Source organism: Entelurus aequoreus, linkage group LG04, assembly GCF_033978785.1.
Source record: "Entelurus aequoreus isolate RoL-2023_Sb linkage group LG04, RoL_Eaeq_v1.1, whole genome shotgun sequence".
NCBI classification, from domain to species: Eukaryota; Metazoa; Chordata; class Actinopteri; order Syngnathiformes; family Syngnathidae; genus Entelurus; species Entelurus aequoreus.
Window position 1 is genome coordinate 18629005 of NC_084734.1, and position 14237 is coordinate 18643241.

The 14237-nt window shown below is 39.6% G+C and overlaps 1 protein-coding gene across 1 annotated transcript in view; it reads right to left on the minus strand.

Annotated features, from left to right (window-relative positions):
* The window catches only part of LOC133649171 (nesprin-1-like), a 121332-nt gene extending 111344 nt beyond the window's left edge, over positions 1 to 9988 (minus strand). Inside the window, exon 1 of the mRNA XM_062046007.1 lies at positions 9844 to 9988. Within this exon, the coding sequence (XP_061901991.1) occupies positions 9844 to 9988 (145 nt within the window). The remainder of the gene's footprint in view (positions 1 to 9843) is intronic.
* Positions 9989 to 14237: the final 4249 nt, after the last annotated feature.

Sequence of the window (14237 nt, forward strand, 5' to 3'; positions counted from 1 at the left end):
AGGTCCTCAGATGTCTAGCTGACAAACTTGAGTGCAGGAGGACATCCATCAACGCCCAACCCATCAACAACCAGGATGTGTGCCGACACCTACCAGCGTTTGTTCGGGAGGGGGAAAAGCTGAAGACAAGACCTTCAAATCCTGATCTAAGCCCATTGAATGCAGCCAGGGACTGGCAGATGCGAGTCGACTTAGATCAGAGGCTAATTTTCCCCCCGGCGATCGCAACGACCACCCTGCGTCCAGACCTCGTCCTATGGTCTGAAACCTGCCATATTGTCTATATCATTGAACTGACAGTTCCGTGGGAGGATGCCATCGAAGAAGCGTATGAACGCAAGAAGCTGCGGTACTCCAACCTTGCAGCTGAGGCACAGGACAGAGGCTGGAGGGTAAGGGTGCGCCCAGTGGAGGTGGGCTGTAGGGGCTTTGTAGCTAGCACAACAGCAAAGCTCCTTAGGGAGGTTGGAGTCAGGGGGCAGGCTCACAGACAGGCCATTAAAGAGCTGGCCAACACAGCAGAGAGGACGAGCCATTGGTTGTGGTTGAGGAGGAGTGACACCAGCTGGGCTGCTAAGGCTAACACCTAATGGGACACACACACCCAGGGATTTGATCACCCTGGGGTGGGCCCTTCCTCAGCAGAGGGTGTCTTGTGGTAAGCCGGGCCGAAACACCCCGTGACGCTGGGGCACACAACTGAAGAGGTGTCCCAATGGTGGAAAAGCCTCCCAGCAGTGTCACCTAGCCTCACTTAGGTATGCGGTCAGGTGCAAGCCTGGCTCAGGGAGGAGGACGCCCCTGCCATGCAGAGTCCCCAGGGATTGTACCATCTAGTCCTTTCAACAAATTATGTTATTAAGATTGATTTGCACATATAAAGGGAACCTATGATGAATTTAGTCTTAGTATGTATTTTGGTGTGAGTTTGCACACAGTTTTGATGCCTCTGTCCACAGGGTTTTGCAGTCTGGCTATGTTGTGATGTCACAGCGAGGTAGACAAAATTATCTGGACATTAAAGCTCTCAGCCTTCTCTGAGAGGAAACACCAAAAAAGGTAGGATATGGTATTATTTTCATCTAACCTTGGAATGCGCATAATAACACTGGCGTGCAACATGAAGTAACATTAATGCTGCGAAGAACAGGTGTTTGTTAATGTAGCTCTGAATTGATCGAAGTGTGCAGGAGTTACCTAATGTTGTGAGCGGGTGAATCCAGATAATGTTTTTGAAGTTTATTTTCTACCATGTCTTAAAACCGAAATAGTAGTGACGACTTTAAGAAATATATTCAAACAGTGTACATTTTCAAAATACGAATTCTGATACTTTTTCAGTATGTGGGTCCTGGTTTTATTTGCAATCTGGGAACGCCTTCTGAAACAAACATGTAGACAGACTCAAACAACAGGTTATAGATTTGACAGTGGAACAACATTTACACAAAATTCACACCAAAGCATATCCAATACATATAACCAAGACAACAAGGACGTGTTTAAATGTAAATTAAAATCTACATAAGGTCCCTTTTAAGTACAGTATGAGAAGTTACCTCGGAGCCTAAGGTCTAGTACTTATCCATTCATCCATTTTTTTACCACTTGTTCCTCTCTGGGTCACAAGGGGCTGGAGCCTATCCCAGCTGAGCGGAAGGCAGGGTAAGGACAAGTCGCCACCTCATTGCAGGGCCAAGTTAATATTTAGTTGTTAAGTGAATTGCTGTGGGATTTAGCTTCAAATTTGGAATAAATATTTATTTGTGGGAAAAACACCCTTTGCAAATGTTTTTATGGCCTCTGAAATGAGTATAAAACATTCGGATAAAACAAGAGAAATAATTCATTATTAGTGAATATCTTATTTCTAAGTCATTATAAAACGGAGGTAATAAATTATCAAGACATTATAACACATTATGACAACCAACCCGTATTTAATTGCATTGAAAAGTAGAGAAATACATTAATGCATCTTAACTTGGGCTGTCAAATTCAACCAGTTAACTCATGTTATCAATCACAAAAAAATACCATTAATTATGTATATATGAAGATTAATCATGCAATTTATTTTGACTGTACCTGCTTCTTTACCCTAACAACGGAGGGTTACCTTAAAAGTAATGGTCAGTGATCAGGTCAATGCATTTGTCAGTGCAGAGATGAGGAGTGGAAAAGGCTTGCTGGCAAATTTAACTCCAAAATAAACCCTAACTTTAGATAAAACAAATAAAGCAAATAAAAGCTGTGTATTCAAGTAAAACATTTATCCACTTTGACATTCAGACAATAAAATCACATTTGTGTCCAAATATCAGCGCTTTTTTCAAGTTAATTTAAATTATGCTAGCAAGTAATCATTTGTTAATAATCAGGGCTAATGCAAATTCAAAAATGTATAATTTCACAGCACTAATCTTAACACAAACTGAGCAGGGAACATGAACAGGAAACACATCTTCAGCCTGCCTTATATGTGATATGCATCACTATATGAGTATACCTGTATATGAGCAACCCCAAAGAGAATGTTTTGTTACTGTAGCATCAAAGCTAACAACATTTAACCCCTAGTTACCAAGTTAATAGCAATTTAAATTATAGCTTTCCCTCTATATACTGAGGGGCTGAATATTTACAAGTTGTCATGAAAATTCTAGAGAAGACTCTGTAGGTCAGGGGTGTTTTAATTGAGGGCAACATTGCAGTAATGGCTGCTTTCAGAGGGCCACTTTTTTACGAATTAAAATGATGCACGTGGGTAATAACCTGTGATTAATCATTTAGGAGATGCTTTGGCTATACTCTCTCTGATTGGTTAAAAGCCCATCACGTGACTGCAGGGCGCCATGTTTGCTTCCAACTTTGAAACTGACTTGGCCTTACTCTCACTGTACACGGCTCTGGTTTATGATGTCGCGCCCTAAACAGTTTTAATACTATATAATTAAAATAATATATTATATTGTAACATGCATCTTAGTTGTAGTTTTCATTAACAATTTTAAAGGTGTTGAAATCGCCATGTAAAATCGCTAATGCGAATCGGTAGCATGTCAGTAGCAAAGCAATGTATATTTGCATCAAGTTGGCACATTTTTGGAAAGGTGGAGCCATACTTTACTTAGTTTGAAGCATTTCTTTGAATCAATTACTTTGTTGGCATTGAAAATTGCAACATTACCTAGAGCAGGGGTGTCAAACTTGTTTTCATTGAGGGCCACATCGCAGTAAGGGCTGCCTTCAGAGGTCCCCTTTTTAAAAAAATAATTACAATTATGCATGCGGTAAATAACCTGTGATTAATCGAAATTCAAATGTATCTGATTTAAAAAAGAAAAACTTAATTATTGCCTATGCACTTGATTATTAGATTTTTTTCATGTACAAACTAATGGATAAATCATACGTAAAAGTGACAAGCAAATATTCAACTGTTTATTTTTATCTTTACTAACCTATTTTTGTAATACACTATATAATAATGTAATATTTGGCATGATTAGATAATAATGTTTAAAAGATATGCATTTTTTCCTAATAATAATTATTTGCATTTAGTAAAAAAATGAAGTATTTTATTAACACACATTTTTCCCAGGTTTTTGCGGGCCACATACAATGACGTGGCGGGCCAGATCTGAGTTTGACACTTGTGATGTAGGTGATCTCTGATCATAATTCCGTAAATTTCCATTCTACAGTTTGAGAAAAACGCCCTGTGGTGGCGGGATAACAACCAACACTGTTACCCCCTACACAATATAATGTGCCAGTCTGCAAGTTGCAGTCTGATTCAGGAGCAAATGATGTTTAGTTGCTGGCAAGTGGGACAATGTTTGTTTTCCTGCCATCCTGTCTGTGGCACACTGCAATATCCTTGAGATGTCATCAGTGAGCTAGGCACGTCTATCTCGGGGAGTTTCTTTCTATTAATAAATATGCTGACAATTTCATTAAAGTAAAGTTGGTTAGCGGGTCACCGAGTACAGTGGGCAGTCAGGTGTGTGTGTTTGTGTGTAAGAGAGAGATAGAGCGAGTGGGCTGTTCATTCATAATGCAGATAGTCAAACGAGTCAGTGAGCAGGTCTCTCTTGGATGAATTCATCTTTTAAATGGTTGCAGCGATGATCAAATATTGATGACCGGTAATATTGTAAGGGAATGATTTTGCTCAACCATCCAATCTAAAGACAGAACACATTTGATGGAGAAGATAGGTGCCTGTGTGTGGTGCAGGGACTCTCTGGGACGATGTGACTTTGAGCTGGCAACCATTCAATATCACAAAAGGGGAGGTTTAAAAAAAGAAAAGGCAACCTCAGCAAGCAAGCCTGGAAGCGGCATTTTACCACACTTGATTACTTTCTCGGGCAGCATTAGCCTGTATCATTAGTCTCATCAACAGCCGCCAGTCCCTTATCTTAATGAAATATCATTAAGGTCTGCTTTGTTGTCCTGGCGGCTGTGGTTGCTGTGGTAACGCGGAAGTAAATGTATAGAAACTCCAGTAGCTATGTCCAAATACAACTGGGAATTCTAACAGGATATTTTTTTTGGGGGGGGGCCTCTAAATTTGCACAAAACTTTAGATTTCCAAATATTATCATGCATGACATGACACCTTAATTTTGCTTTCTAAGAAGGTTTTAGTGGCTTTTTAAGATTAAAGATTAAGATTAAAGTACCAATGATTGTCACACACACTTTTGTGACACATATTCCAAATAAAAAATTAGTTTGGTGTTTAAAAAAGAAGTGTATGTTATAATGTCACTTAAAATACCCATGCAGTTAATGGAGGTTTTAGGATGGACACACGTTGACCATGGAACAGACTATTTATTTTACCATTATACTTCCTATGGCGATAAAATCTTCAGCATTTTACAGAACCCAAAACCAGTGAAGTTGGCACGTTGTGTAAATCGTAAATAAAAACATAATACAATGATTTGCAAATCCTTTTCAACTTATATTTAATTGAATACACTGCAAAGACAAGATACTTAACGTTTGAACTGGAAAACTTGCAATATTAGCTCATTTGGAATTTGATGCCTGCAACATGTTTCAAAAAATCTGGCACAAGTGGCAAAAAAGACTGAGAAAGTTGAGGAATGCCCATCAAACATCCCACAGGCGAACAGGCTAATTGGGGACAGGTGGGTGCCATGATTGGGTATAAAAGCAGCTTCCATGAAATGCTCTGTCATTCACAAACAAGGATGGGACGAGGGTCACCACTTTGTGAACAAATGTGTGAGCAAATTGTCCAACATTTTAAGAACAACATTTCTCAATGAGCTATTGCAAGGAATTTAGGGATTTCACCATCTACGGTCTGTAATAAATAATCCAAAGGTTTAGAGAATCTGGAGAAATCACTGCACGTAAGCGATGATATTGCGGACCTTCGATCCCTCAGGCGGTACTGCATCAAAAAGCGACATCATTGTGTAAAGGATATCACCACATGGACTCAGGAACACTTCAGACAATCACTGTCAGTAACTACAGTTTGTCGCTACATCTGTAAGTGCAAGGTAAAACTCTACTATGCAAAGCCAAAGCCATTTATCAACAACACCCAGAAACGCTTCGCTGGGCCCGAGTTCATCTAAGATGAACTGATGCAAAGTGGAAAAGTGTTCTGTGGTCTGACGAATCCACATTTCAAAATGTTTTTGGAAACTGTGGACGTCGTGTCCTCCGGACCAAAGAAGAAAATAATCATCCGGACTGTTATAGGCGCAAAGTTCAAAGGCCAGCATCTGTGATGGTATGGGGGTGTATTAGTGCCCAAGGCATGGGTAACTTACACATCTGTGAAGGCACCATTAATCAGAGGTGTGGACTCGAGTCACATGACTTGGACTCGAGTCAGACTCGAGTCATGAATTTGATGACTTTGGACTCGACTTGACAAAATGTAAAGAGACTTGCAACTCGACTTAGACTTTAACATCAATGACTTGTGACTTCACTTGGACTTGAGCCTTTTGACTTGACATGACTTGCTACTTTCCCCAAAACCCAAAGATTAAAAAGTTATTTGGGAGCGCGCCGCTCCGTATTTTTCATTTTCTTCGTCTGTGTCTATCAGCGTGTTGTTCCTGTCAGCTGGTGTGCTCTCAGTACAACAGCCAATCAAATTAGATCTACGCTGTTTTCATCACACAGCTCTCATCCAATCAAATTGCAGGACAACCACCGAACAAGAGTTGTCAAACAATGCGGCAGTGAGAAACAATTATGCCAAAGTTAATTTCGTTCGGGTATTAAAACTACGACTTGGTCAACAAAAAACGAATTGCCGTATGCAAATCACGCAGTTCGAATATTACAGACGGAGACGCAACAACTTCCAACTTCGTTCGACATTTGAAGTTGCACAAAGGATAAGTTTTGAATGTAAGATAACGTTTATTGGCTAAGTAACGTAACTTTTATTTGCTGTGTAGTTAAATCAGTGAGGCTGTAAACTCACTGCTAACGTTATAACCTTAGACATCTTATAAGGGTACGCAGCATCGAGCGCTACTGCCTACAGGCGCAGACGAGACGCGGGGCCGCCATCTTGGAGTGGTGATCCGCTCCACTCAGCGCAATTCATTTGGCAGGAGCAATGAACTGTCAGCGCATTTAATTCATCTTACCTCACTGAATACCACTGATTTTCACGCGCTTTTTTGTCATACGTGTAGCTATGATAAAGGAAACATGTTTTGGCGTGTTTTATTATTCATAGTTTGCTTAACAGTAATATAATATTCTTATACGCTATAAGTGACCAGACGTCCGAGATCAAAACTGGGAATATAATCCCAGAGAAAGGGGAAAAAAACGGTCAGCTATTTTTAAATTGAAACAATATGATTAGGTTATGTATACATGCGTATATCCTACATAAACAATGTATGAAATGAATACATTATATATATATATATATATATATATATATATATATATATATATATATATATATATATATATATATATATATATATATATATATATATATATATATATATATATATATATATATATATATATATATATCTTATAGACTGTATCTCTGTTGCTGCAGCAGCAGAGAGTCTGTCTTGGCACTTTGTATTGATATTTTGTATTACATTCTTCCCTTAAATGATCATGTTTACAGTCATTGTTTTATATGTATTTTTTATGTATGTCGCTTTGGATAAAAGCGTCTGCCAAATACTTCAACATAAACATATATAAACACCTGAAAGTCTTTATCAGCTAAAACCACCAATCTGTTTCACTGGATTCAGAATAAAACCAAATTCTGTCTTACCCAACAATGTTAGTATTTGAATATTGTTACTTGAAGACTTATTCCTGGTTACAATTATACTGTTAAGAAAGTATTGTCTTATATTTTGCCTAAAATGAGAATGCATCATAATCAGTGGCGGCTGGTGAATTTTGTTTTAGGTGGGGCTGAAAGTTTGTAAACCAAACCCCTGTAGGGCAGTCATCCTCCCCCAGAAGATTTCTTTGTGATTTTCACATACAAATATTGAAGATCTTTGCTCTTTCTCAACTCTGTGGTAATATTATTTTCATAAAATACAACCAATAGTACATTAATGTTAAATCTTACTTGTGAAAAGTAATCCCCCGATTCCTATTTTCAACAGTCCGCTCATTTGAGTAGGAAAACGCTGAACACCATCTTTATTTTCTACCTGTCAACTGTCACTACTTCAAGATGGCGGCCAAATTGCTCGCGTCAGAGCAACCAATGCTGCTTCTACTTATAAGATGTCTATGGTTATAACGTCATTGCAAACACGGCAATCTGTTGCGTCCACTGCAGTTCGCTACCTTATTCATACTTTTTGCCAAGTGATTTTTTTAAGCAGGGTTGCATGAGGTACCTACACTAAACGTTACGTTAGTCAATGTATCACACACAGTAACGTAACGTTAGACGGCGGTCAGCAGCACTGCATATTTTAGCCACCTACAAAAACACAAACATAGTCAAATAAAGGTCAGTTAAAATGTATACTATATTAACAATATGTGTACATATTGCATAGGGCCCTGACATCTAAAAAGTACAACTCTGTTCATTGTTTTGTTCATGTTTGTTATGTTTTTCATATGTACGCACACATAAACACACAGACAGTACGAGATGAGATCAATGAGATAAGGTAAGAACAGGATAGAAACTGCTGTGGAACTAGTTACAATGCAATATGCCATGGAAATACAATGTTAACACTTTTGTGCAAATAAGTACAGTTGCACTTGTTTTTTCAAATGTGTTTATTCTGTAAAAGAATGAGTTAAATGTTTAAAATTACTGGATAATAGTGCTATTATGAAGTGCAATGTCAGCACTTTTTTTCCCTGCAATTTCAAATGCACTTGTTTTATTAAATAAATACAGCGTTTTAAAAGCATACACAATCTGTGTAAATATATTAGTCTGTGGTTAAAAGGACTTGAAAGGACTCGAAATTCAAAATGCAGGACTTGGGACTTGACTTGAGACTTTCCAGTCTTGACTTTGGACTTGACTCGGGACTTGCCTGTCTTGACTCGGGACTTGACTCCAGACTTGAGGGCAAAGACTTGAGACCTACTTTTGACTTGCAAAGCAATGACTTGGTCCCGCCTCTGCCATTAATGCTGAAAGGTACATACAGGTTTTGGAGCAACATATGTTGCCATCAAAGCGACGTCATCATGGACTACCATGCTTATTTCAGCAAGACAACGCCAAGCCACTTGTTACAACAGTGTGGCTTAATAGTAAAAGAGTGCGGGTACTAGACTGGCCTGCCTGTAGTCCAGACCTGTCCCCCGTTGAAAATGTGTGGCGCAATATGAAGCCTAAAATACCACAACGGAGACCTTGGACTGTTGAACAACTTAAGCTGTACATCAAGCAAGAATGGGAAAGAATTCCACCTGAAAAGCTTTAAACATTGGTCTCATCAGTTTCCAAACGTTAACTGAGTGTTGTTAAAAGGAAAGGCCATGCAACACAGTGGTAAAAATACCCCTGTGGCAACTTTTTTGCAATGTGTTGCTGCCATTAAATTATAAGTTAATGATTATTTGCAAAAAAAAAAGTGTCACAGTTCGAACATTAAATATCTTGTCTTTGCAGTCTATTCAATTGAATATAAGTTTAAAAAAAAAACGATTTTCAAATCATTGTATTCTGTTTTTATTTACGAATTACACAACGTGCCAACTTCCCTGGTTTTGGGTTTTGTATAATAAGCATCCTGTAATATGATTTAAATGATTTCTGGGTACTCAAGGGCGAACACCATCTCAAATGTAAAGAAACTCAACAATATTGACAGATTCTAAACAGAATATTTCTTAAATAGATGTGTTGTAGTTTATAAATAATCAATTTCTGCACAATTCCTAGACATATGTGTAGCCTCTTACACACCTGCCGTTTGGGAGTGACAGTGACAGGCATTTCTCCATAAACTGATCCCAATTAGCATATTTGTTTGAGTCTGCAGTGGGTCTCAAACCTGCCACCCTGCCATCTATAAGTCCTTACAGATGGAGCTTCTGCTGCACCCTCCCCCTTAAATATATGTGAACACAGACTCTCCGCAGCTGAACAAATATGCAACTTAAGACATGCATGAAACCATAAACACTGCTCAGTAACTACATCCATTGTCCAAATACTTCTGGACTCAACTGTCCACTGCAATGCCACACTGAAGTCCCACAACCTTGCCTGCCGCACACTGCAGGCTCGCTGCTGTCTTTTTTCACACTCAAACTCACTCGCACACACACACACACTGGCTGCACACTCACCACGCAGGTAGTGGTAAAAGCCGGGCACAAGGTTGAATGATGCGTTCTTGTTTGGAGAGGCGTCGCCCCCCACTCGTCTTGCCATGTTGTACCCCAGAATGCGCCTCTGTTCCTGCTTGCTCTCATGGGGGCGTCGGTAGGACATCCACCAAAATAAAAAAAGAGGAGAGGGAAAAAGAGAGAGAGAGAGAGAGAGAGAGAGAGAGAGAGAGAGAGAGAGACTACTTTGCCCTTGCTGCTACCTCTAAGTGACTGTTGCTTTAAGGCTGTTCCTCTTAAGATTCTTTGCCACAATATTGTCCGGTCCTGCAGTATTTCCTGCCTGCTAAGCAGCTCAGGAGTGAAAAAAGTGTATGTGTGAGAGAGTGCAGCGCAGTGCCGTTTTGCTTCTGCATCAATCTTTCTTGCTTAGTGCCCCTCTCTCTCTTTTTATCATGCACACTCTCTCACACCTCAGCCCCTCCCTCTTAATTTCCCACTGTAAGCTTGTGGCGACCAAACGTCCCTCCACTGGCCAGCCAATTGGAGGGCACGAGAACATGTGACGTCACAGAGGGGTGCAGTTGGGTGGCGTTGAAGGGCACCGTTGAAGCAGGTTGGGATGGGAGGAAATGCTCTTGCTCCACTAACATTGCTCACAACGGCAGCTGAATGAAGGATTTCTATGGGGGGTCCTGAGAGTCGCAAACACACACCGTCTCGTCTTGCTCTCTCATCTGAGCAGACAGCATGCTGCGCTACCAGACTGCAAGCTTTCTTCTGCACACAGCCTGCAGCGTATACGATAACGGTGACACTTCTGTCTCATCTTTGAATCTAAAAAAAAACTCACATCCAGAAAAAAAGTCAATGTCCCTATTTTGCTATGATAAATTCTACATGTGTTTTGCTTTTTCGTTCACCTTTATTGGTGTTTTTTTTTAGATATAAAGTCAATAGTATACAACACAAACTCACAGTAGTAGAAATCCAGTGTATTTTGTGAGTCACAAAGTTAAGCTTTTTGTACTTTGTTGTTGTTGCATTGGCTAACTTCTTTTTCCACTTGTCTTTATTATAACATGACTTTTTCTCAGTTGTATTTATTCATACAAAACCCAAAACCAGTGAAGTTGGCACGTTGTGTAAATCGTAAATAAAAACAGAATACAATGACTTGCAAACCCTTTAAACCCATATTCAATTGAATAGACTGCAAAGACAAGATACTCAACATTGGAACTGGTAAACTTTGTTATGTTTTGCAAATATTAGCTTATTTGGAATTTGATGCCTGCAACATGTTTCAAAAAAGCTGGCACAAGTGGCCAAAAAGACTGAGAAAGTTGAGGAATGCTCATCAAACACTTATTTGGAAAATCCCACAGGTGAACAGGCTAATTGGGAACAGGTGGGTGCCATGATTGGGTATAAAAGCAACTTCCATGAGATGCTCAGTCATTCACAAATAAGGATGGGGCAAGGGTCACCACTTTGTCAACAAATGTGTGAGCAAATTGTCCAACAGTTTAAGAACAACATTTCTCAACAAGCTATTGCAAGGAATTTAGGGATTTCACCATCCAACCATGCCCGTGACCTTCGATCCACCAGGCAGTACTGCATCAAAAACTGACATCAGTGTGTAAATGATATCACCACTTCGGCTCAGGAACACTTCAGAAAACCACTGTCAGTAACTACAGTTTGTCGCTACATCTGTAAGTGCAAGTTAAAGCTCTACTGTGCAAAGCCAAAGCCATTTATCAACAACACCCAGAAAAGTGTTCTGTGGTCTGACGAATCCACATTTCAAAATGTTTTTGGAAACTGTGGACGTCGTGTCCTCTGGACCAAAGAAGAAAATAACAATCCGCACTGTTATAGGCGCAAAGTTCAAAGGCCAGCATCTGTGATGGTATGGGGGTGTATTAGTGCCGTATTTTTCGGAGTATAAGTCGCTCCGGAGTATAAGTCGCACCGGCCGAAAATGCATAATAAAGAAGGAAAAAAACATATATAAGTCGCACTGGAGTATAAGTCGCATTTTTGGGGGAAATGTATTTGATAAAACCCAACACCAAGAATAGACATTTGAAAGGCAATTTAAAATAAATAAAGAATAGTGAACAACAGGCTGAATAAGTGTATGTTATATGACGCATAAATAACCAACTGAGAACGTGCCTGGTATGTTAGCGTAACATATTATGGCAAGTCATTCAAATAACTATAACATATAGAACATGCTATACGTTTACCAAACAATCTGTCAGTCCTAATCGCTAAATCCGATGAAATCTTATACGTCTAGTCTCTTACGTGTATGAGCTCAATAATATTATTTGATATTTTACGGTAATGTGTTAATAATTTCACACATAAGTCGCTCCTGAGTATAAGTCGCACCCCGGCCAAACTATGAAAAAAACTGCGATTTATAGTCCGAAAAATACGGTATCTGGGAAGGCACCATTAATGCTGAAAGGTCCATACAGGTTTTGGAGCAACATATGTTGCCATCCAAGCAATTTCAGCAAGACAATGCCACGCCACATTCTGCACATGTTACAACAGCATGGCTTCATAGTAAAATAGTGCAGGTACTAGACTGGCCTGCCTGTAGTCCAGACTTGTCTCCCATTGAAAATGTGTGTCGCATTATGAAGCATAAAATACGACAACGGAGACCTCGGACTGTTGAACAACTTAAGCTGTACATCAAGCAAGAATAGGAAATAATTCCACCTGAAAAGCTTCAAAAATTGGTCTCCTCAGAAAGGTTTACTGAGTGTTGTTAAAAGGAAAGGCCATGTAACACAGTGGTAAAAATGGCTCTGTGCCAACTTTTTTGCAATGTGTTGCTGCCATTAAATTCCAAGTTAATGATTATTTGCAAAAAAAAAGTAAGTGTCTTTGCAGTCTATTGATTTGAATATAAGTTCAAAAGGATTTGCAAATCATTTTATTCTGTTTTTAATTACGATTTACACAATGTGCCAACTTCACTGGTTTTCGGTTTTGTACTTTATTATTCGATTTTATAAATAAATTCTCTACATAATTGTATACTTTTTGTGCTTTTTGCCGCTGTCCATCCATTGTCCCTTTCAGGGGCTTAGACTTAGACTTAGACATTCTTTATTGGCCTTAGAGGCCCCACTACAATAGAGCCCTATACTGAACTCAATACACTAGCTCACAATATTTATACCACTTACACAAGGGCAGAAAAACACTTTTTTCTTTTTCAACTGAAACCTTTAAAGGCCTACTGAAATTATTTTTTTTATTTAAACGGGGATAGCAGATCCATTCTATGTGTCATACTTGATCATTTTGCGATATTGCCATATTTTTGCTGAAAGGATTTAGTATAGAACAACGACGATAAAGTTTGCAACTTTTGGTCTCTGATAAAAAAAAAAGCCTTGCCCCTACCGGAAGTAGCGTGACGACACCGCAGGAAAAGCTGCTCACATTTTCCTATTGTTTACACCAGCAGCGAGAGAGATTCGGACAGAGAAAGCGACGATTACCCCATTAATTTGAGCGAGGATGAAAGATTCGTGGATGAGGAACGTGAAAGTGAAGGACTAGCGTGCAGTGTAGAACGTATCTTTTTTCGCTCTGACCGTAACTTAGGTAAAAGGGCTCATTGGATTCCACACTCTCTCCTTTTTCTATTGTGGATCACGGATTTGTATTTTAAACCACCTCGGATACTATATCCTCTTGAAAATGAGTCGAGAACGCGAAATGGACATTCACAGTGACTTTTATCTCCACAACAATACATCGGCAAAACACTTTAGCTACTGAGCTAACGTGATAGCATCGGGCTCAAATGCAGATATAAACAAAATAAATAAACCCCTGACTGGAAGGAGAGACAGAAAATCAACAATACTATTAAACCCTGGACATGTAAATACACGGTTAATGCTTTCCAGCTTGGCGAAGATTAACAATGCTGTTGCTAACGATGCCATTGAAGCTAACTTAGCAACTCCACTAACATTAGCGCTCCACCTACGCCAGCCAGCCCTCATCTGCTCATTAACACCCATGCTCACCTGCGTTCCAGCGATCGACGGAAGGACGAAGGACTTCACCCGATCATCCGTGCGGCTAGCGTCGCCTGGCGCGTCTGCTATCCAAGTAAGTCGTACTGGTTGTGTTGCTACAGTCAGCCGCTAATACACCGATCCCACCTACAACTTTCTTCTTTGCAGTCTCCATTGTTCATTAAACAAATTGCAAAAGATTCACCAACACAGATGTCCAGAATACTGTGGAATTTTTAGATGAAAACAGAGCTTTTTGTATTGGATTCAATGGAGTCTGAATACTTCCGTTTCAACGATTGACGTCACGCGCAAACGTCATCATATCGAAACGTTTTCAGCCGGAAG